General features: G+C 22.8%; 9 protein-coding genes across 9 annotated transcripts; 6 read left to right on the plus strand and 3 right to left on the minus strand.

Moving 5' to 3' along the window:
- Positions 1 to 703: 703 nt before the first annotated feature.
- PCHAS_1434800 (multiple RNA-binding domain-containing protein 1, putative) lies at positions 704 to 3,676 on the plus strand (the record flags this gene model as incomplete). The annotated part of the gene is made up of 1 exon (XM_737684.2): positions 704 to 3,676. One exon carries the CDS (start codon positions 704 to 706, stop codon positions 3,674 to 3,676), a length of 2,973 nt encoding a protein of 990 aa, XP_742777.2.
- Positions 3,677 to 4,897: 1,221 nt separating this feature from the next.
- On the plus strand, positions 4,898 to 7,366 carry PCHAS_1434900 (GTP-binding protein EngA, putative; the record flags this gene model as incomplete). The annotated part of the gene is made up of 1 exon (XM_736113.2): positions 4,898 to 7,366. The coding sequence occupies one exon, from the start codon at positions 4,898 to 4,900 to the stop codon at positions 7,364 to 7,366; it is 2,469 nt and encodes an 822-aa protein (XP_741206.2).
- Positions 7,367 to 7,750: 384 nt separating this feature from the next.
- PCHAS_1435000 (conserved protein, unknown function) lies at positions 7,751 to 10,189 on the minus strand (the record flags this gene model as incomplete). The annotated part of the gene is made up of 1 exon (XM_730938.2): positions 7,751 to 10,189. The coding sequence occupies one exon, from the start codon at positions 10,187 to 10,189 to the stop codon at positions 7,751 to 7,753; it is 2,439 nt and encodes an 812-aa protein (XP_736031.2).
- A 3,641-nt stretch (positions 10,190 to 13,830) lies between these two features.
- On the plus strand, positions 13,831 to 14,469 carry PCHAS_1435100 (conserved Plasmodium protein, unknown function; the record flags this gene model as incomplete). Its single annotated transcript, XM_738930.1, has 1 exon — positions 13,831 to 14,469. One exon carries the CDS (start codon positions 13,831 to 13,833, stop codon positions 14,467 to 14,469), a length of 639 nt encoding a protein of 212 aa, XP_744023.1.
- Positions 14,470 to 15,942: 1,473 nt separating this feature from the next.
- PCHAS_1435200 (anaphase-promoting complex subunit 10, putative) lies at positions 15,943 to 16,614 on the plus strand (the record flags this gene model as incomplete). Its single annotated transcript, XM_732904.2, has 1 exon — positions 15,943 to 16,614. One exon carries the CDS (start codon positions 15,943 to 15,945, stop codon positions 16,612 to 16,614), a length of 672 nt encoding a protein of 223 aa, XP_737997.2.
- A 219-nt stretch (positions 16,615 to 16,833) lies between these two features.
- On the minus strand, positions 16,834 to 18,186 carry PCHAS_1435300 (conserved Plasmodium protein, unknown function; the record flags this gene model as incomplete). Its single annotated transcript, XM_727955.2, has 1 exon — positions 16,834 to 18,186. The coding sequence occupies one exon, from the start codon at positions 18,184 to 18,186 to the stop codon at positions 16,834 to 16,836; it is 1,353 nt and encodes a 450-aa protein (XP_733048.2).
- Positions 18,187 to 18,340: 154 nt separating this feature from the next.
- Positions 18,341 to 18,595, minus strand: PCHAS_1435400 (diphthamide biosynthesis protein 3, putative; the record flags this gene model as incomplete). Its single annotated transcript, XM_016799691.1, has 1 exon — positions 18,341 to 18,595. One exon carries the CDS (start codon positions 18,593 to 18,595, stop codon positions 18,341 to 18,343), a length of 255 nt encoding a protein of 84 aa, XP_016654947.1.
- A 1,215-nt stretch (positions 18,596 to 19,810) lies between these two features.
- On the plus strand, positions 19,811 to 21,347 carry PCHAS_1435500 (PPPDE peptidase domain-containing protein, putative; the record flags this gene model as incomplete). The annotated part of the gene is made up of 3 exons (XM_736800.2): positions 19,811 to 19,863; positions 20,066 to 20,157; positions 20,260 to 21,347. The coding sequence occupies 3 exons, from the start codon at positions 19,811 to 19,813 to the stop codon at positions 21,345 to 21,347; spliced, it is 1,233 nt and encodes a 410-aa protein (XP_741893.2).
- Positions 21,348 to 22,694: 1,347 nt separating this feature from the next.
- PCHAS_1435600 (thrombospondin-related apical membrane protein, putative) lies at positions 22,695 to 23,744 on the plus strand (the record flags this gene model as incomplete). Its single annotated transcript, XM_730348.2, has 1 exon — positions 22,695 to 23,744. One exon carries the CDS (start codon positions 22,695 to 22,697, stop codon positions 23,742 to 23,744), a length of 1,050 nt encoding a protein of 349 aa, XP_735441.2.
- Positions 23,745 to 24,273: the final 529 nt, after the last annotated feature.

A 24,273-nucleotide genomic window follows, 5' to 3' on the forward strand; every position in this document is an offset into this window, starting at 1 on the left:
AATTATTTTTTTTTATTTTTTTTATTTTATTTTTGGTGGTGTTGTTTCCATATTCAAGTTTTATTCTCTTTTATTTTTTTTTCATCAACTTTATTAATTTTCTTTCATAAATATAGGAAGCTAACAAAATATATTATATATATACATATTCAATTGTGATATTTTTATTATGCTTACTGTTTTTAAAAATAAATGCATATAAAAATATATAATACCTCCAAAATGATATATTTTTTCCAATAAATGAAAAGAGAATAATTGCAATTTATGAAGAATGCATAAATAAAGAATAAAAAAAATTTGAAATAGTAATATTAGCGTAAATTAGTATGGAAGAAGGAAATAATTTAAAGCGTATGAACAAAAAATAACTACTCCCGTCCAAGAATAAAATAAACCAAAATAAAAACCATACAGAAAAATATATATATATATATATATATATATATATATATATAGCAAATTCTTAAAGTCTATCAATACTAAAATATAGGCTAATCAGATAAAATAAAAAACAAAAGAGATAGCTTAAACATTTATTAACACCATTTAGCGATATACAAATTTATGTATATCTGATTGGGTTTATGACTGTATTAAAAATAATAATAAATCCATATAGTATATAAATTAGTTTGATCAGACTAATTTCTACTTTATAAATGAAAGAAATGTTTTAAGAGTTATCATAAAATTGATAAAAATGCATTTAGATACAGATCCAATGAAAGGTGATGGTGGCTATATCCCTGATGAGGGATATAATAGAAATGATAATTTGATGAACAGAAATTATAAACATCAATCTATGCATGAAAAAACTCGAGTTATCATTAAAAATATTCCAAAGTATATGAATGAATTTGATTTGAAAAAACATTTTTTTAAAATGAAAGGCAAATATGATTTTAAAATAACAGATATAAAAATAATGAAAAGGAAAAAAATAATTAAAAATAAAGAGTCTTACGAATCGAGAAAAATATGCTTTATAGGTTTCATCAGTAATACAGATTGTGAAAATTTTAAAAAATCATTTAATAATACATATATTCATACAAGTAAAATAACTATAGAAGATGCCTTTTCTCCAATATTGTCAAAAAATAGTAATACATTTCAATTGAATGGAATACAGCAATCTGAAAAAACGAATAAAAAAGATAAACAAAATAACACAGTAAAAGTTATAAAAAACGATCAATTTATAAATAAAATGACAACAATAAAAAAAACAAAAGCAGGAATGAATACAACCCGAAGTCATGTTATATTTATAGACGATGACGCCGATTTAGAGAAAGTTAACGAGCTAAATGGAGCTGAAAATAGCGAAAAAAAAAAAAAAAAAAAAAAGAAAAAAAAAAAAAAAAACAATAATGCTAGCGAAAACAGTCAAGCCATAAATGGGGGTGAACATAATGATGTTGACAATATGGAAGAGAATACAGTCGAGGTAGAGGAAGAAAATGCCCTCGATTGGCTAAAAGGCATATCTAAAGATAAAGGAAATGATAAAGAAAATAGTAAAGAAACTGATGAAGGAGAGAGGAATTTACTTGAAAGTGATGATACAGAAAGTGAGGATGAAATAAGTTCCATGGACAAAGCAAAACCATTATACTCCGAGCCAGAAGATATAGATTACAATGATAATATAAACACGGGGAAACTTATAATTTTTAATCTTCCTCCTGTAGATGAACAGGATGTAAAAAGTCTATGTGAAAGATATGGTCCAGTAATAGATGTACATATATTTAAAAATACAAAAAAGGGAAGTAAATATATATGCTTGAACGAAAAAAATGATAACAAATCAAGAGAAGACTTTTTTATAAAACTGTTAAAAGAAAATAATGATAACACATCAAATCGAAATAAAAAAGATGATACTAAAAAAATGACAAACTCGAATAATACAAAAGAAGGAAATAAAAATGAAAGCGAAAATGAAAATAACAAGAACGAAAATAATATAGCCAATATTGATCTCACAAATGTTAAAACATATGCTTTTGTTAGTTTCGTTTTTCCAAGTTCTTGTGAAAAAGCAAAAAATAATTTAAATGAAACTATTTATAAAGGTAAAATATTAAGCGTAAAATATGCTCGTGAAAAGATAGATAATTCTGAAAATTTAGAAAAAAATAAAAATAATATATTTATTAAATTATCTAATGAATCTAAGACATCATATAAAAAAATTTTGGAAATTCAAAAAAAAAGAAATTGCCAAAATGAAAATATCTGGAATATTTTATACACAGATATCAATTCAAATATTTACAATTTTTGTAAAGAAACAAATTGTGATCCTCAATCTATATTAAACATAAGAGATAAAAATATTGCAGTTAATGTTTCATTAACTGAAACTTTTATAATTAATAAAATGAAAGAATGGATAAGAAAGGAAGGAATTGTTTTAGAAGCATTTGAGCAAATATACAAAAAGGAAAATGCAAAACCAGAAAACGATGAAAAAGATGAAACGGACAAAGTAATAAAATATAAAAGAAGTGACGATACTATAATTGTTAAAAATTTATCTATGCATACAAATGAAAATGATATAATTAATTTATTTAAGAAGCATGGTATTTTAAAAAAAATCAGTTTTTCTCCTTATAAAAATATAGCTATATTACAATATGAAAAACCAGAAGATGCAAAAAAAGCTCTTATATCAAATTCGTATATACGATATAAAAAATTGCCTTTATATTTGGAATGGGCACCTGTCAATTTGTTTGAACAAAATAATAAAAATACTGATGAAACGACAGAAATAAATGAAAATTCGAATGATGCATTACATCAAAATAATGTCGAAGCATATGATAGCGAATCAAGTGATGAAGAAATTACTCACTCCAGTATTTATATTAAGAATATCAATTTTAACACAAAGGAAGAAGATTTTAAAAAATTATTCGAAAAATTAGACGGATTTATAACATGCAATATTGTAAAAAGCAAAAAAGCGATAAAACAAAAACATAAGGACAATATAACAGACAAAGAAAATGATAAAACAGAGCAAGAAAATAAATATATATCTTTAGGTTATGGTTTTGCAGAATTTAAAAGTAAAGAACTAGCTATTGAAGCTATAAAAAAATTAACAGCGACTAAATTAGATGGACATGTTTTAGAATTAAGCTTATCTCATAATAGAATTAAAAAAAATAAACAAGCATCTAAAAATAATGAAGAAAAACAAGTAATTAAAGATAAAAAAAAAATTACAAAAAAATTACTTGTGAAAAATTTAGCTTTTCAAGTAACGAAAGAAGAATTAAGAAAATTATTTTCTGCATTTGGTAATATTAAAAATGTTAGAATACCTAAGAATGCATATAATAGAAGTAGAGGATATGGATTTGTTGAATTTATGTCTAAAAATGAATGTCTTGCTGCCATAAATGCATTACAACATACCCATTTATATGGAAGACATTTAATTATCGATTTTGCTAACGATTTAATATTTGATCAAAATGTAGATGAATTTGATAAAATGAAAGAATCACAAAATGGTGCCAACCCAAATGGTAAAGATTTCATAACCTCGGAACAAGCTAAGCGAAGGTCAATATACGAAAATGAAAAATCTACAAAAATTAGCGAATCAAAAAAAAGGAAAATTATGGGAAACCTCGAAAATGTCTAACATACTATGTTATGCCCTTCGATCATTTTATTTGCAACATATTCACAATCCTATTTGGGTTTAATTTTTTTATGTACTATATATAAATATTAAAAGCGTGTTCAAAAAGGAACTATCACGACATAACAGTTTTATCAAGACTAAAAGAGAGCATTAAATTTTTGGAGGCGATTTATTCTAACAATGTTAACCAATTTGAAATTAGAAAAAATGAAAAAACATTTTAACAAATAAAAATATGCAATAAAAAAGCATTTTTGCACACTATCATTTAAGTATAAAAATTTGAAATCCATAAATAGTGGAAAATTTCAAGGAGTAACACTAAAACAATTAATTAATGTCCATTTACAAATGTATTTATATACATAAATTTATATTTGTTTTATCTATAGAATTAATATGTTTAATATATTTCATCTATTTTTCATTTTAAATATATGAAAATGTCATATCTTGTTATAGTAATATTTTTGGTGCTATTTCTTTCAAATTTTGTTTAATAAAAAAAATACCGAAAAAAATAGCCTTTCTACTTTCTACAAATACATATATTTTTTTTTTATTTATATACCTCAATTCATTATGGGGATAATTTTTTTTGACAATTTTGTATTTTATTTTTTTTAAAGTAAAACATTTTTCAAAAATATTTGAAGTTTATAATACTATTAAAATGTAGATCGAGCCGTGCTCAAAAATATAAAAATAAAGTACCCAATTTATAGAATAAAATTTTTTTCTTTTCATCACTTTATGATTGTAGTTTGTGTTGAGTAAAGAATTTTTTTAAATTTTATTTCATTTAGTTATTTTTGGCATATCCATTTTTAATATGTTATAATAAATTGCCCAATGAATTTATTTGTATTAATACCACGCCGTTTTATTAATTGTAGGGTATTTGATATAATTTATTCGGGCTTGTTTGTTTGATTATAAAAAAAGAAGTCTAAAAATGTATTTGTGTTAGCATGTATTTTACATATTTTTGTGATATAATGACCTAACAGAAATTGGCCGTTATTATTAACACGTATATTTTATTATACGCTTAGTTTTGGGCTACTTATATATTCGAGGTACAATGTAAAAGTACATATAAGCATCCATATGCATACACACATGTATAATATGATGATTTAAGTAAAAGTAGCATGTCCCATTCGAATAATAACAAAAAATAAAATCACACCACCAATAATAATAATAATATTTATTATGAAATATAAACTCTTATCGGTAATAGCATTTGGCGTTTTTTCCTTATTATCCATTTCCAATTGTTATATTATAAAATACATTAAGGTGAAAGGTGAACATAGCTTTTTATTTCATAAAGAGAGAAAAAAAAAAATTTATGTAAAAAATGGTTGGCATAATAGCTCGAAAAATGACTATAGAAAAGAGAAAAAAGTATTTCAAATTTTGAACGCATTTTCATCAAATCAAAATTCAGATGATGAAACAGAAAAAAGTCAGGGAATAAAAAACAATATCTTTAATACTAATCCTAATTATAATGAGTATGATAATAAACCAGATGAAGATAAAGAGGAAAGTAAATTATCATCAATATCAGAATTGAAAAAAGATAATCAAACGATTATAAATGAAAAAGAAGACGATATTGAAACTTCTAAAATAATTGATATAAAGCAATGCAAAGATGATTACGAAATAAATGAAAATAAAAATGATCATCCAAATAGCCATTTCTCATGTAATAAAACATCCCCTAATGAATCTGAAGATGGAATAAGCAAATCAGAAAACTCTTATGAAATCGAATGTGAAAATAATGTAGAAGCATGTGATAGAGATGATCCAGGGATAGAAAATGGGAATCCTGAACCTGAAAAAGAAGAGATGGACAAAAACAAAAAATATGCAAAAAATATAAAATATAATGATTTAAAGATTATTCGAAATTTACCATTAATATCAATTATAGGCCGACCTAATGTAGGGAAGTCTACGATATTTAATAGACTTACACGTAAATTTCAAGAGGGTAGTATTGTTTTAGATAAACCAAGTACAAGAGATAAATTTTATGGAAAATCAGAATGGGATGGATATAGATTTGAGGTTGTTGATACGGGGGGATTATTATTTGAAGATGAAAATTTTTCGAAAGAAATTAGGGATCAAATTTTATTAGCTCTTGAAGAGTCTTCTGTTGTTCTATTCGTTGTTGATGGTATAAATGGTGTGCATCCTATTGATCTCGAAATATGTCGATTTCTCCGGAAATTTATTAAAAACAAATATAATAAAATAATTTCTAAACAATCTAAAAATGGTGAATATGATAAATCGAAAGGAGAGCCCCTAAAAAATGATCAGCAGAAAACATATTGCAATAGCAATAATAATGAAAATGCGACTGATAATGCAGCCCCAAGCTGCTTATCCGACTCAAGTAACGAAATAGATTGTAATAAATCGGGGGTAAATACAGAATTGGATGCATCTCAAAATGAAGAGTATCTTTCAGATGATATAAATAAAACAGAAGAGGATATTCCAAAGCAAAATGAACTTTTAAAAGTTATTGTTTGTGTAAACAAATGTGAATCTTATAAAGATGGATATATTAAAGCACAAAACTTTTGGGAGTTAGGATTTGATACTCCATTCCCATGTAGTGGTATACATGGAAATGGGTTATCGGAAATATTAGATGAATGCATAAAATATATAAAAAAAGTAAAAATAAATGAATTAGAAGAAGAGGAAAATGAAGAAAATACAATTAATATTAGTTTTATTGGGAAACCCAATACTGGTAAATCTAGCATATTAAATAAAATATTAAATTGTAACCGTTTTATAGTTTCTCCAATAGCTGGAACAACTATAGATTCAATTGATGTTTTAGTTAAAGGGAAAGATGATAAAAGAATGTATAGACTTATTGATACAGCTGGTATACAAAAAAGAAAAAAAAATGTTCCGTTTAATGAAAAAACAAAATTTGAATATTTATTATTTAATAGAACTGAAAAAGCTATAAAAAGAAGTGATGTATGTATATTAGTTATTGACTCATTTAATGGGATTAGTAGTCATGATATAAATATAGCACGAAAAATATTGGAAGAAAATAAAAGTTGTATAATTTGTTGTAATAAATGGGATTTAATATATAATAAAAATGATATATTTAATGACACAAAAAATTATGTACTTAATCTTTTAAAACCTATAGATTTTTCTGATGTTTTATTTGTATCAGCCAAAACATCACAAAGATTATCAAATATATTTCAACATGCAGAAGAAGCTTATAAAAATTACACCCGACGATTAAATACTAATACTTTAAATCAAATTATCAAAGAAGCACTTTTACTTAGACCCCCTGTCCCTATAAAAGGAAAAACACTAAATATATATTATGCTATTCAAGCACATATTAAACCACCTGGATTTGTTTTTTTTTGTAATTCTGAAAAATCCGCATATTTAAATTATACTAAATATTTGGAAAGTAGAATAAGAGAAGCATTTAATATACGTGCAACCCCAATCAAAATTTATTATAAACAAAAGAAAAAAAGACGCCTTATGAAAAAATTCAAAGATCCAGATAAATATAACCTTGATATTCAAGATATTCAAAAAAAATTTCTAGAAAGTCAAGCTCAAAAGAATGCCCTCAGTGATTCCAAAAAGGGCATATAAACTTGTCTCACCAAAGAACCAAAGCAAACAAAAATTAAAAGAAAATGTTTATACATATATTTTAAAACTATATTTGTAAAATGCAATAGTCATTTTTTAATTTTTTATTTTTTTCGTTTTTTTGAAACTTTTTTTAATATATAACTTATTTAAAAAAAAACTTCCAAATTTTGCAATTAATAAGAAGCATAAACTATTATTAAAAAAATGGGTACAAAATGGGCATGCATATGCAATGCTCATATATTTGAAACCGTTTATTGTAAAAAATAACTAAAAAAATCGTGAAAAAAATATGATTAACCTTTAAAGATAAAAATATAGAATAAAAAATATATTATGCACATGCATAGGCATGTCCACATATTCCCATATAAAAAACATTTAATTAAAATTGAAGGTAATCCTCGTTAGAGAATCTTGTACATGATCCAAATTTAAATTATTGTCTCCTTCAATATCTTCATTACTTTTAAATGATAAAAAATTGCTATTATCATAAGTTTCTCTTACATTTTTTATTAAATTTCCAATGTAATCATCTGATGAATTTTGACTACTATTATTTATTTCTTTGATATTAATTTTTTCTTCTTTATCTGAGGATGCATTACAATTCTCTTTTAATCTTGAATTTCCACCATCACAACTGCTACCACTTTCGTGATTTCTATAATTATAATTCAAATCGTTTGTTTCTGGAACAGTCTCTTCATTCTCTTTATTATCACCACAGCCAACTATATCAGTACTCGTTAGGGTTGAGTTTTCTTGAGTATCTATCAAGTCTAATTGTTCTTCAGAGTTCATTTCATAATATGGATTTTGTATTCTGTCTATATTTGTTTCATCTTGATTTATATTATAAAATGTGTTGGATTTTTCAAAAAGTAATAATTTTATATAAAATCGGATTTTTGAATTTTCTCCTTGACGTTGTGGATCATTTTTTAAATAATCAATTATTTTTTCATAATTTATAATTTGATTAATAAATTTTAAAAAAGAGAAATTATCTTTATCATATACTGTATTTTTTAATTTCTTAGTTTTAAAAAATCCATCAACATTTTCATCATCTGTTTCATCGTTTTCACTACATGATGACTCAAATGAATCACAATTATCACTTATGTCATCATCATTTTCTTTCTCTTTATTTATTATATTTTCTCTTTTCTCCTTTTCATAACATTTATTATGTGCACACCCATTCATGTTGTGTGCATTTGACAAATCGCTGCTATTCTTTTTTTTGCAAAAAGTAGAGTACTCTTCGTTATTTGATATATTAGTATCATCAAATTTTTTAGAGTGTATTTTATTTTTCTCTGTAATTTTGTCTTTATAGTATTGGCGTGTGGGCATACTTTCATAAGTTAAGTGAACAGAATCATTCTCGCATTTTTTATCATTTACATTTATTTTTTTTAACTTGTCTTTTTCTAAAATATTACAATGATCATGTTTTTCAAAAACTGAAGTATTTTTATTAGACTCATGACACTTTTTAATGGCCTGAATTATACTTTTTGTATCCTTTTGGTGATTATTACAATTTTCTATATTTTTATTTGCCCTATAATGTTTTTTATGTATGTCCCTTTTTATGTTTTCTGTAGTAATTCCTTTAAAATTTTCTAAATTCTCTTTAAAATAATTTATCATTTGTTCATTAATAAAATTTTTTCCTTTAATAACAATTATAATTTTTTTTAATTTAAAATTTTCTGATTTTAAAAAATCGATAATATTTTTAAAGTATATATTTGGAAATATAGTAATGTAATAATTTTTGGGATATAATAATTCAATTTTATTTATAGTGTCTGAAAAATTATATAACACATTTTTTATGTTATGAAAAACTAGCCGTTCAGTATGATCTGATTCATAATCATTAAAGGAATATAAACTTTCATAATTATAAATTCTTAAAAGTTCAATTGGGGGTTTTGCCCAAAATGGTAAATCAGATAAATAGGAAAAAAGGGCATAGAATAATATATCATGAATTAATAATCTATAAGAAAGTTCAAGACCTCTTAATTTGGGGTTTAATAATGGATCTTCACATGCATATTGTAATATGCCTGAATCATATAGGGGTAGACAAAATTTTGGTAATAGACGCAGTAAATATATATAATCATTAATTGGCTCGAAAACAGTTTGAATTGTAAGTAATTTCGATGAATTATAAAAAACATCAATTGTTGGAATAGACTCAGAATAATTATCATTTATTATCTTATCTCTAGCATTATATATTGGGTTAAATGTTCCAACTATATCATTTTTTTTCCAAATATCCGGGGCATTTTCTGGTAATTCAATATTTCCTTTGCTCCATCCGTTATTTCTTCTATTATTTATATTGCTATTATCATCGCGCTCACAATCATTGTGTTTTCCTTTAAGTAAGTGTAAAGCATCACGATTTCGACTGTCTACTTCCACAGTTTTTCCATGCATCTTCAAATCATTTATTTTTTCCCATGCTCGCTTTTGTCTATTTATTTTTTCCTTATTAAAAGAGGCGTCTGATGGATATATATCCTTATGAAGAAGTTTCAAATTAATATATTCATTTATATTGCTATTTACTTCTAAACTTTCTTTTAAATTTTGATATTTAAAGTTTTTATTCAAAAAATAAAAGTTTAATAAGGGAAAACACAATTCTTTATCTTCATTTTTGATATTTTTTAATAAATTATTTATGTCTTCCCTCTGTTCACTATTATTGCCTATGTCATAACAATGGATTATTTTCCTTTCATTTTTTGTTTCATTGTTTTTTGTGGCCCCCCAATTAATCATTTTTTGTCCCCCATTCGTTCTTTATATGCGTGAAATGTGGGAAATTATTTTTTTTTTTATACTTTTTAAAGCGCGACAATATACAATCTCAATAGAAAAATGAAAAATAAAAAATGGAGAATTTAATTATCAAATGAACGAAACTAATACGCTTATCATAATAAACAAAATATAAAAAATTAGTAAAAATTTTGGGGAATAGGAAAATAAGGGATGAAAAAAAGAGAAACAAAATAAATGTTTCAAAAATTATTTAACAAAAGTTACACCAAAATTTCATTTAAATCATACATTATCTTTCAACAAATATAAATATTTTTTGTTATTATTATACATATATATTTTTTATGAAAAAAATAGAGAATAATTTAATATGTTGTAAACTTTTAGCCTACTGATATAATATATATAGTATAATTTTTTCGATGTTTTTTTTTTTTTAAATGTGTGCACGCTAATTCAATTTTGTATAACATAGTATAACCTATATATTTTTATTTTTTTTTTTTATTTTTTTTGAGAAATAAAAAGGAGTTAATAGACTTATATATTTTTTAGTAATTTCATTTTTTCCATTTTATATATTTACATAAATATAGACATGTACTATATATTTTTTTAATAAAGTTTATTTTATTTTTTTTGAGGAAAAAGCTAGCTAAAATGGAAATTATATCGTTAAAAAAAAAAATTGTCTATAAAATGGAACACTAAAATAAAAATTTCGTTTTAAGTATTTATTTTATGTTCCTATATAACAATTAAAACTGCTTCATATACTACCTATTATTTGAAACAAATGATAAATGATGATTATATATTTGAAAATTATTATGCATAAATATCATTGCAATTGCTGCAAGGATTTATAAGTACATAATGCCAAACGATAAGACCGTTTTAAATATGCCTATTATATGCCCATATATAGCCACATTTTTCACATAAAATATTCATATAAAATGAGGCATTATGTGCTAGCTAGCATATATGAGTTATACCATTCTTTATTCAGTATATTCCTGCCCATGCCCATACATTGTTGGAATTAAAATAATGTGAATAAGAAATTTGCTAGTTCATTGTATGTTATACAATATGATACGATATACCTAATAACAAATTGTTTAAAGCTTATGAAAAAGAATATAATAACTTTTAAGGTATAAATCGATAAATGCTTTTCACACAATGCTATGAAATTTCCTAAAAAATATATAAATAAATTGTATTTTTTTTAAATGGGTTTATTATTTCTCATATTTTGTTCCCTTTAAAATATTCGTTAAAAAATTAACAAAATTTTACTATACACAATTATACGAATTTTATCGAGTACACCTTTTTTTTATATATTTTTTCATTGTAAATTTTAACTATAAACTTTTATAAGAAAATAAATTGGCGCTTTAAAGGCTTAGCATATTATACTATTAAAAAAAATGCAATTGTATATATTTATTATGATATTTGGGTCATTCCTTTCCTATTATTAATATTATATCCAATATAAAAATAAAGTTTTTCGTTAAGGCACATATAGTATCATTGTAAAAGAAATATATGTAATTCGCTTATTACTAGCAAATGGAATTTTATTTAAATGAATAATTCCTAGAAACGGCTTCTTTCTATTTACAATTATTATATAAAATATGAGAATTATTGCCCTAGCTTTTAAAGCGGGATCAATTAATATGCTATATGCATTAACCTTATATATATAACAATATATTGATGTTATCACGTTTATATATAAAGCTATACTATTTACAAATAATCGAAAGGAATTTAAAGATTAGGGAATCAGTAGCATAATAGTCCCTGCCTTAAATTTGAAATTATTTTATAAAATATAGTGTTTTTATTTTTTTTAATAATGCAAAAATTTGCACAAAAGTGTGATACGACCTAGGATTGAAACGAGGGGGGGAGGGTTTATTAATTTTTTTTGGTGCGTGTATTTTATAATTCCTTTTTATTATTATATAAAAATGAGCTTGTCGTAGAAATAATTATAATACCTATAATATGCATACCATTATATACATTTACAATATATAGGGATAAATTAAAATGCTTCAAAAAACGGATATCAAAGAAAAAATACCCAAAGAAACTTTATTTTAATTTTATAAAAATTTTACATATTTACACTATAAAAAAATTATTTTATCGCAGTAAACAATATTGCAAAATTTTATAAATATTTTTATATTTTATTTATAACATATATCTATTATTTCTAAAATATAGTATGCGTTTATTATATTTCATTTTTTTATAAATAAATAAAAAAAAGTGCAATACTGCATCATATATATTTTTTTTATTATTTTTCGTCCTATCATAAAATATCACTAACTTTTCTCTATAATATTGTGGATTTAGAAGGGAACAGTCACATTTCATAATAAATAACATAATACTATTTGTGTTTTTGATAATAATATAAAATACATATGGAAAAAAAATATATATATATTTATACATGTACCCATTTTTACTATGCACATAAAATATAATGATGGCGCCCTACATTTTGTTATTTTAAAAATTATTATTTTAATTTTTTCAGCATACACAATTTATTCATTAATTTTGTACGTAAAACAAAATAATAAAAAATTTTTTATTTGCTGATAAAATAATTATTTTCCCAATATTTATATTATTTATTACCTAATCCCTATACTAGAAAATATTAAAATTATGTAAAATTATTTATTATATTGACAATAATGAATTATTATATATAAAAATAAATTTAAATTCCTTAGCAAATGCAATAATAATAATAATACTATATAATATAATTTTTTAATAATTTAAAAATACAATTTTTACAGTTAAATATAAATGCGATTAAAATGTAATAATTATTTTATTTTATTTTTTACAAACATTAAAATTTATTTATTTTCGTTATTTTTTATGCTTTATTTAAATGCAATCGAATTTTACATAATTTTTTTTGATGAAAAGAAATCATCTTTTAAATAATCTTTTATAAATATTATTACATAATTATACAAATATATTATACTAATTTTTTTTTAATCCTTGTTGAATTTCTTTTGATAATTTTATTACAAAAGAATTTAAACCTTACCTTACCTCCGCTTTTTAACTGCTATATATCTTTATACTCTATATATATAATATATTTTTTGTATAATTAATGCATGTATTTATATTATTATAGTCTTTAAAACATGAGCAGCATTAACAATATGTTAAACAAATATAACATAAATTACGAACTACTGTTATATTAAAAAAAAAACTAGTTTTTGTCCGTTTTAATATTACAAAGCATTTTGTATTGCATTATAATTTATTTTTTACTTTCTCTATCAGCTAATTACTATTCACATATATAATTTGTGATTAAAATTTAGATTGTAAGCATTGTGTGCATATAAACATTATATGTATATGCATAGTTGATTTATATTTTGTATGTAATTGTTTATTGATAATTAATACATATAAATATAATTGATCGTATAATATACATATACTATATTGTATGTATTATTATAATACTGCAAAAGAAGTGATAAACCTACATATATATACTATATATACATAGGTTTATTTTTTCCCTTCCATGTAATAATATAAAAAGAACAAAGCTAATGACTGCTACAATCGACGGCTTAAGTGAATTGAGATTCAATAATTTTAAAAATAACAAAAAATACAATTGTCGTTTAAGCTTTGCAAATTGTGTGAAGAGGAATAATAAATACAATAAGGTTAATATTAAAACAACATTAATAGATAACGAAATAATTGACGATGACAATGAGGAGTTTATAGATAATAACTTAATGCGAAAGTGCCACAATTTTAAACTATGCAAAAGTGCTGGAGTGGATAATGTTGACAACTACCGCTCATATAATAAAAAAAAAGGGGACTATGGCATCGAACGAGATGATACATTTTGTTCCCTAACGGACATGGACGACATTATAAAAAATCGTGATAAGAAGAATATATTTTTTTATTATAAAAATAAGAGTTTAAATGATTATAAATCATGTTTTGAGAAGCAACGTAAAAAACGAAAATGGTTTCGATTCAAAAAAAAAAAAAAAAAAAAATTCGAATTGGATGAAGGAGTTAAATATTTAAATGAATCAGTATGCTCCAATTATAAAGAAGCAAATAAAAATGTGAAAATACCTAACCCATCTGCTAGATATAGTAAAAATCATATCCTAAATTCAACTGTTAGTAGTTTAAAAGGAATTTCAGGATGGATGTTTTAAAATAATTTATAATAATACAAACTTATAAGCAATTGGGAGGGTATGGAGAAAATTATTTCATTATATATTATGCCCATCTTTAATGAAGTATATCAAACTGATCATGATATACAAGGCATATAATTTACCCTTCTAAATTATTGAAGATATAAAGGCAAGTCATTTAATACATTTTTTTTGTTTTTTTTTAATACTTTTAGATAATATACTTATTTGTTTTTTATATATGCATATTACATATTTTATTATATTTTATTTTTTGTGGGAAAGTTTTTGTTTGTGATTTAGAAGTATAAATATTATACGATATATTATTGTATAATATTATTCATATATATATATATATATATTCTATACACACATAATGAATTGTATGTATAGTATTATGTTGGGTGAACATCCACTTTCTTCCCTTTAGAAAGAAAGGTTACATCCCAATATTTTATAATACAATATATATTATGTATCCAATAATCTTTATATATTTCTTTAGTAATTTTTTTATATATGTGCATATATATAATTAATTATTTTTTTAACAAAATTGTTTTTTTTTATATTTATAAAATTTATCATAATGCATGTGTATATTTTTATTTAAATATATATATTGTATTTAAAATATTACACTGAATGAAAAACGTCCAATAATATAGACTCTGTTCAAAATTAAAATATTAATTACAATTTTGTTAATTTTAATAGTCTAAGAATTTTAAAATAATAAAAACGAAATCGAGGGGATTTATTTGAAACAATTCTTCTTATTTTTTAAAAATATCCAATTGCTTTTTCTTTTTTAAAGTAGAAGGAACAGTTGCATTCATTAATGATAGGTCGTGGCATGTCTATTCGGGCATCCTCACACATAATGCATACATATGTATTACTTATGAGGTTTGTAGTTTTTTTCGCATAGTATACTAGTTATTGGATCTATTCATATGTTTAAAGTCATATTAAGTAATAATTCCGAATGACTCCTATAAATAAACTCCCGTTTATAAAACAGTCTAACGAAAATTTTATTGAAGCATTAATAAAAATTATAAACAAAATGTTATCATTAATATGTTTTGAAAAAGAAAATTATCCAAATTTTATTTTCACGTAGACATATTATGCTTATGTGCACATGCATGTTTATATAATTCCATATAAACCCAGAAAGGCATATATTTTATAGAAATATATTGGAAAAAACAAAAAGAATAATAATAATAATTTCATTGAAGTATATTTTTTTTAAATAATTATCACATTATTTAATACAAAAGATAATATTTGTTTTCGTCCTTTACCATATAGCATAAATAGAAATATGCACTTGCATATGTATTAAGCAATAATTTTGATGGAAATTTTTGTGAATATTCTATTCTTAAATATAATTTTTAATAAAACGAAATACTGATAAACATATGATATAAATGTGGAATTAACTACAATATTTATAATAGGGTTATAAACAAAATGGAAAAAAAAGACGAAAACTATTATTTATGGAAGATAATAAAAGATTTAAATATGGTAGACAAAAAAGAAAAGATAGTTTATAATAATATAAGAATGAATAAAAATAATTTACCAAAAATGAAAATAAGCAAAAAATATGTTGAAGTAGGATGCTTAGGAATTTGGAAATTATCAAGTAGTAAAAATAAGCATGATATAAAAAAATTAAAAGATAATGATGTTAATACATATTGGCAATCATCATCTATAGGACCCCATACAATAACAATACAATTTTTAAAGCTAACAAAAGTTTCAAAAATATGTTTACTATTTAATTATTTGCTCGATGAATCATATACACCCTGTGAAATTTTAATAAAAATTGGAAATGATGAACATAATCTTGAATATCTTTGTACAACATATTGTGATATAAACAAGTATTCTTTGGATGGCCCATTTTGGTTTGTAATTGATTTAAAAAAAATTAATTTTTTTTCATTTTTCAGTAATTATAATTTAAAAGTTTTAAAAAACAAAAATGTATGCATATATTGTCGTTGCCTTCAAATCTGTATATTGTCAAGCCAGCAATATGGCAAGGATACCAGAGTAAGGCAAGTCAAAATTTATGGTCCTAATTATTCTTTTTACAAATATGATAAAATGGTTTTACAAAAAACATAGTAGAATGTGTGTAAATAAAGTAAAAAAAAAACAAAAAGAAAAAATGTAAAAAAGTATAAAAAAAAGGTTTTTAATTTTTTAAATGATATAGAAAAATAGGGGCATACATACTTATGTATTTCCTCGAAACTTTTTCTATATATACTGCCGCTAAATATTTACGTGTGCATATTTTATTTAGCTTTATATTTTTATTCACAAATTTTTACGATTGATTTGTTATTTGCAGTAATATTCATTTTCCATTTGCTCTAAAATTTTTAACCTATCAGATAGGGTTACATTATATAAATTTTTGTTTATATTTTTTAATCGTTTTTCCAGCTCATCTTTTATATTGTCTTCAAATATTAATGAATTAACTTTTTGAATATTTTCGCTACTAATTTTTTTTTTTTTTTTTTTTTTTTTTTCACTGTGCCCATTTTCTCTCAATGGGAAACTTTCAAAATTACAATAATTTTCTTTATTATTATTACAAAAAATTGGATCTTTATTATCATTTCCATTTTTATCACTGGCAAATTCTTCTTTAAAATTATCAAAGTATAAGTCTTCCTCATCAAACCCAATCATTTCTTCATCGCCACAAAATTCATTTCCTTCATTATATGAATAGTCTATATATACTTCATTATCGAAATCGTCATTATTACTTCTATTGTCAGACATATCAGTTATACTATTCTCTATACTATTTTCTATATTATAATTTAGATCATCGTTATAGCAACGATTATTACTTAGTATTTCATCAAGATCATTATTAGTATTATCAGTAAAGCCGATACTATTGTTTGAATTTTCGTCAGGATAATCGGACATTTCTTTTATCGTATCTATATCCGAAATCGATGAAAGAAAAGAATTTTGTTCATATTCATTTGAATTATTTCCATAAGCATCCTCTAACACAATAACATCGGAAACATCAACATTATTATTTTTTATATCATAAAAATAATCCATATAATAATTTATATCTAATTTTTGATCATCCAAAATATATAAATCATATTCATAATTTTGTGAATTTTTTAAACCGTCTTCATTATCTTTTTCATCTTTCGTTTTTATATATTTATCATGAATTGGATTATTTCGATTTTTATCATCTGAATTATCATTTAATAAATTTACATCAATTATTTTGTATATTTCCTTTTCTTGTCCTTCAAAATCAACATATTGAACATTTTCATTTACTATTTTATATTTTTTTAAATTATTTATAACTTCTTTAAAGTCTTTTTCATAATTTTTTAATGAATAAAATTTCCTTTTTTTCTCAGCATATGATAAATTGTTATTACTTGAATTATTTTCTTCATGTTTTAAAAAAATATTAATGCATTCTTCATTTTCCTTATTTATATCTACATCGGGCATTAATGTATCAACATGTTTATAAAACAATCCATTGCATACTCTTTTATTTGATTTTTTTATATAAATTGATGGTATAGTTGCATCATCAATTTTTCTTTTTAATCTAATTATAACCTTTTCTGATTTTTCTTCGTTTTTACGTTCCTCCTTTTCATTGTCGCTTGGCCCAAGATCTTTATGCATCCTTCTTATTTTATGGCCAAGAAATGTGCGTATATCTATATATGTTAAAAATGGGCTTGCTTGCTTGCTTTTTATTATTTGATTGTTATTATACTTTTATTTCTTTTCGTCTTTTTTCTTTATTCCCATTCGATAATTGTTACAACATTATCGCTTAGTTGTTATTTTGCAAATATTTATTTAAATCGCTTAAATTATAAATTATTTTAATAGTTAATGAGCAACTAGGACATGTTAAAATATCTTCGCCATTTAAAAGCTTCTCTAATGTTGTTTCGAAAATATCACCACACGGACAAGGATAAAAAAATGTTTTGATTTGTTCTTCAAATTCAAAATCTTCTAATTTTACTTCTTCATATATAACATCAAATGTTTCGTTAGCCGTAGTTTTATTTTCAACTATCATTTTTCAAAATATGCTATCAAAAAATATATATATGTATAAAATGTATTAAAACAAAAATTCGGAATGATCTTGTTAATATGCATTTGTTAAAAAATAAATACCCTCGTCATGGTTATTTTAATAGAACGAAAAAATTATATATTTTTTAATATTTATTGATTTATACAAATATTAAATAAAATAAATTAAAATAAATTATTAATAGATATACGAATGCATATATGTACCTATGTATCACTATATTTTATTTTTTTTATTTTACAATTTCTATATATTATGGAAACGTTTTTTCTTGTAGCGTTAATTTATAGTCAATTTTTTTTAAAACCAATTTCAATCTGATTTGATATAATACAGATTGTTAAAAAAATGCACACGTAATTTTTTTAATTGTATAATTATTCCGTAAAGAAATTCAGAAATAAGTTTTATACTTTCCTTTTATATTAACAATTTTATGATAATGGGTATATAATATATATTTTTTGGAAATATAAAAAACCGCTTATTTATGTTTTTCATAATTGCCAACTACTATATATATCTATGCATAGCATAATTTTACATAACATCATGAGATTAATCATTGGCATAACAATTTAAAATACTAAAGTCTTCAAAAGTATAATTTTTTAAGTGTAATTTCATTTTTATATACTAATTTTTATACATAAATATATATATTATACGCATCCAAGCACTCATTTTTTATGTACATGTTTCCTATAATTGATTAAATATAACATATAGAAAACAAAATTAAAATTCTGTAACATTTTCAGAATATATACGTTTTTTTATGCATATAAAAATGCTATAGAATAATTATAAAAACGCACATACATATATATATGCGTCCAATTGATAATTAATAAAGACTTATATATGTACTATTATTCAATTATATATATTTGTTTTTTTTTTCCTTTTTCGATTTTTGTATGTATATTATAATTTTGTCCATTCAAACGAAATTAATACGTCTTTATTATATTAAGTTATATCCCATTTATACACAAAAAAAAATTACAAGTCTAAAAATATAACCCATATTAAAAGGCTATAAATTTTGTATATTTTTCAGAAGTATAATACATATGTATCCAAGCTAAATAAGCTGCTTAACTTGATATACTCATCAGTATATATATCCATACCTTCGATATTCTTATCAACATTATTATCCACGATTTATAGCTTATAACACAAGCAATCATGGCAACGACATATAATGTTAAGCTAAAGATATACGACTTATCCCGAGGAATGTAATGATACAATATATATATTTATTTAGTATTAAGCATAGCGAACCGTTTTATATGCCCAACATGATTCTCTTTCATTTCTTTACTATTATTTAGTATATCGAAAGAAAATTCGTGTTGAGTCTCTCCAAATATATTTGCTTTTATTTCATCATATTATTATTGCTATTATAATTTGCTTGGACTTTATTTTTTATGGCAGGGTAAAATTGTGGTCTCCGCTGTTAATTGGGAAACAAATTGGTGGAGTTTGGCATACAGCCGTTTTGATATATAACATGGAATATTTTTACGGTAAGAGAGTTATGAAAATTTTAGACTTATATGTATTAGTTCCTTCTACAATGTAATATATTATTATCTTTTTTTTTCTTTGCTTTCTTTGTGTTAATACAGGAGGAGGAATAATGTGTTTGCCTCCATACGAATTCGAATCACTTTATAACATAAAACCAGTAGAAATTATAGATATGGGAGAAACTGAAGTAGATAAAACATTTTTTCATGATTACCTTGATGGAATTCGACCAAACTTTACTACAGATAAATATAATTTAATTAATTGGAATTGTAATAATTTTACTAATGAAGCTTGTAATTTTCTTCTTGGAAAAGGTATTCCCCAATATATTTTGAATACACCATATGAAGTTATGTCAACACCTAAAGGAAAGTTAATATTAGACATGATGCAGTCATGCCAAACCTCTATTGCACCAGGTATGGAAAACAGTACCCCAAATAATAGTGAAGTAAAAAATGATAGCAATAGTAATAATAATGATAGCCAAAAAAATAATGTAACTGAATATTCTAAAGTCCCCAGTGTATCTATAGATAATTTTTTTACGGGAAATAAAATAAACAGTATATTTGAAGATTATTTAAAAAGTGATAAGCATAATTCCAGTGAAAAAAAAACCTTTATTAATTTATTAAACTCATTTTTTAACAAATTAATTAATAATCCAAACATATTACAAAATAGAATAATATATAAAAAAAATAATGAACTATTTAATAATGTTTCAAATGATTCAGAATATAATAAAATACTATCATATATTGGATTTGTTAAAGGATATGTTGAAATTGATGAAATAAATAATTTACAAATTTTTACACTTTATATAGATTCAACATATAGTAAAAATTGCCCTACTTCAAAAAATATTGATTTATTTATAAATAAAAAAATATATTTAAAAAGTTTAGATTCATCTATTTATAAAGTAGACCTTTTATCTTTTAAAAATATTTCTGAATATGCTCTTGATAGTAATACAAAAAAAGCAAATGCCAATGAAATTTATATTTTTTTATCAGAGTATTTTATAAGCAACCATTTTGATATTACAAATAGCAAAAATGATAATAACAATTTTAACACTATAAAAAGTGCAATTAGTTCCGATTTGGAAACAGAAAAACATTATTTGGTCAATATATATGAACTAGTAACCAAACACCTAAATTTATTATAGACATGTTTATAGCAAAAAAACGAGTTAACATGATTTCACAAAAAAAATAAATGATATTATCATTATTTTGCATTAAAACTTATTTGGTTAAATAAAGGTGAAGGATATATATTGAAGTTACATAATCATATGCACACAACTATATAATTCCTAAAAGGTGTAAAACTAATATATGCATATATATAGACATGTTCAAAGATTATTTCAAATGTTATAATACATAATATGGACTATACTCACAAAAATAATATCACTTTTACATTGTGTAATCCATATAGTATATGGTGAAATATTTTTATGTAAAAATGCCATTTAAAGGGTTAAACAAATTTTTTTTTAAATGACTCATATTTTTCATTTAACAGAATTTAACAGAAATAGATATATAAATTCCTTTTATTAAGAAATAATTTTTTTATACAAAGTAACAAATTTCTTTGTACTATATAGAGATATATAAGCGATGATGAAAGAGATCCATGTTTGATGATTATTATTTTTTTACTTCAATCCAGTGAAAAACATAAGGGAAAAAAAAAAGAAAAAATATATATAATATAATAAAGATAAAATATATATTGTTACACAAAATTTATAATTTTTTTTTGATCATTTTTTTAGTAATAACATATTTTACAACCAATTTTATTAACAATGAAAAAAAAAAAATAAGTCACAATTTCATTTTATCTTGTCAATATTTACCCTTTTGAAATTTCAATAGAGACAAAATTGTAGAACTGTTGTAATTTATTTTTTATTCTCTATTTTGTTCTGTTTTATTCTTATATTTTTTATCGAAAAATTAACAACTTTGGGGTGTAAGAATATTTTAATAATTTATGTGTAATATTTATACATAATTTTGTGAATTATAAATATTAAAAAAAATATATAATATACAATTTTGTATAACAACATGGAGTTTGCTCACAGAAATAATATTAAATAAAATTAATTAAAAAAACGTTATGAAAACTATTTTTTTTGGTAATTATCCGATACTATTTGTCATTAATTAATTTTATTTAATTTGTCATTATTTTTTAAATAATTATTTTATTGTTTTCCCATTTTTGTGTTTTAAATACAAAATATAATACTTCCGTACAATATTACACATATATTTATATGTGTGTATGGTCTTATATGTGAGTGTGTTGCTTGATTTGCATATCATATTCATAATATTTGCAAATTAACATGAATTAAAAAGAGGGTATATAAATTTTGACCCATATTAAGTATTACGTGAAAAAAAAAAAGGAAATCGAATAAGTATAAAGATAGGAATAAAGGAAAAATCAATTTATTGATCCGCCTTTTTTTTATAACAATTGCTTGAAAATGATAAAAATAGGTAGATTTCCCATAATATTAATTTCGTTTTTTTTCATGACATTGCATAAAGAAATATGTGGAGAAATTGATATGAGACAAAGTGAAGACCCAGTTGTACAATTACTTCAAACAACCCCAAATTACAAAGTTGTAGTATTAGAGCCAGAATGTTTCATAAATCCAAAGACACAAAAATTAATGAATAATGGTAACTATAAGGATGAAGAAAATTTCGATAGGAAAGAATTTTTAATGTACAATTATATTGTTATAAATAATTATGAATTCTCGAATGCAAAATCATTAGAAATATATTCAGCAAAAGACAAAAATATTACAAATTATTTAATTTTAACATTTTATATTGAAGGTTTAAATTTTTCAGTTAATAAAAATTTTCTTTATGATATTTTTTTACATTTAAGTACATCAGGAGACAATAAAAAGATGGAATGTACTAATAAATATTTTGATGTATCTTTATTAAAATCTATAGATGTTTTAAGTCCATCAGAATTAGAGATATTATCTGATCCTATAAAATTTACTATGGGAACAGATTCGGGAAGTTTTAGAGTTAACATTACACAAATGTTTATGGATGATACATGGAAAGCTTTTATAAAAAATAAAATATCTTTTCTTATTAAACCAGAAGGAGATTGTTATGTATTATTAGAAGACCGATTGAATAAGCCTACTTTAGTTATTGAAAAAATATCTTCCTTTTATACAGAATGGGGAGAATGGTCTGAATGTACTATGGAATGTAATCATCCCGATAATGTTCAAATTAGAGAAAGACGATGTATACACCCAAACGGGGATTGTTTTAAAGGAGACTTAAAGGAATCAAGACCATGCAACATTCCTTTACCTCCATGTTACTCCTTATTTGAAAATAAAGACTCTTCAACATTAAAAATTATGATGGTTGCTTTGCCTATATTTATAGTTATATGTGTATTTATTATATTATATCGAATATTTTATGCTAAAAAAGGAACAGAAAAGGAATTATACGAAAATGTAGCTGGCCGATTTATGTATGAATAAGATATTTGTAGAAAAAAAACGTACAAAAATAAATTCCTTATTCCTATTTTCTCAACCACATCCTTTTTTGTGGCATATATTTGTTGAAAATTTTAATAACCTCTATATATTTTAATATTCATCATATTTGTTTTTTTATGATTTTTGTTTTCATCAATTATATTACTATATTAAGAAATATTATAATTTTTTAGTTATATTTGTTTTTTAGTTTTATATTAGCTCTTTTATTCTTGCATTATATTTTTTTACGTATTTTGAGTTGTATATGTTTATTATTAATTTTCCGTTTTCCGTCTTTTATACCCAAGGTTACAACTTTTTTACGTATTTGTTTTCTTTTACTTGTTCTATTTATTTTTTTATCCTATACTTATTTTTTTTTTTTTTTTTCTATTTTTTTTATGCTAAAAATTGGATGCAACTCTTATAGCTATTTGTTTTGTTCATAATTAATTAAGCTATATTGCATTAAAACTATTTTTTTTAAATAACCACATTTCCTATATATATTCAGCAATTACAATTG

Source organism: Plasmodium chabaudi (assembly GCF_900002335.3).
Source record: "Plasmodium chabaudi chabaudi strain AS genome assembly, chromosome: 14".
Taxonomy (NCBI): domain Eukaryota; phylum Apicomplexa; class Aconoidasida; order Haemosporida; family Plasmodiidae; genus Plasmodium; species Plasmodium chabaudi.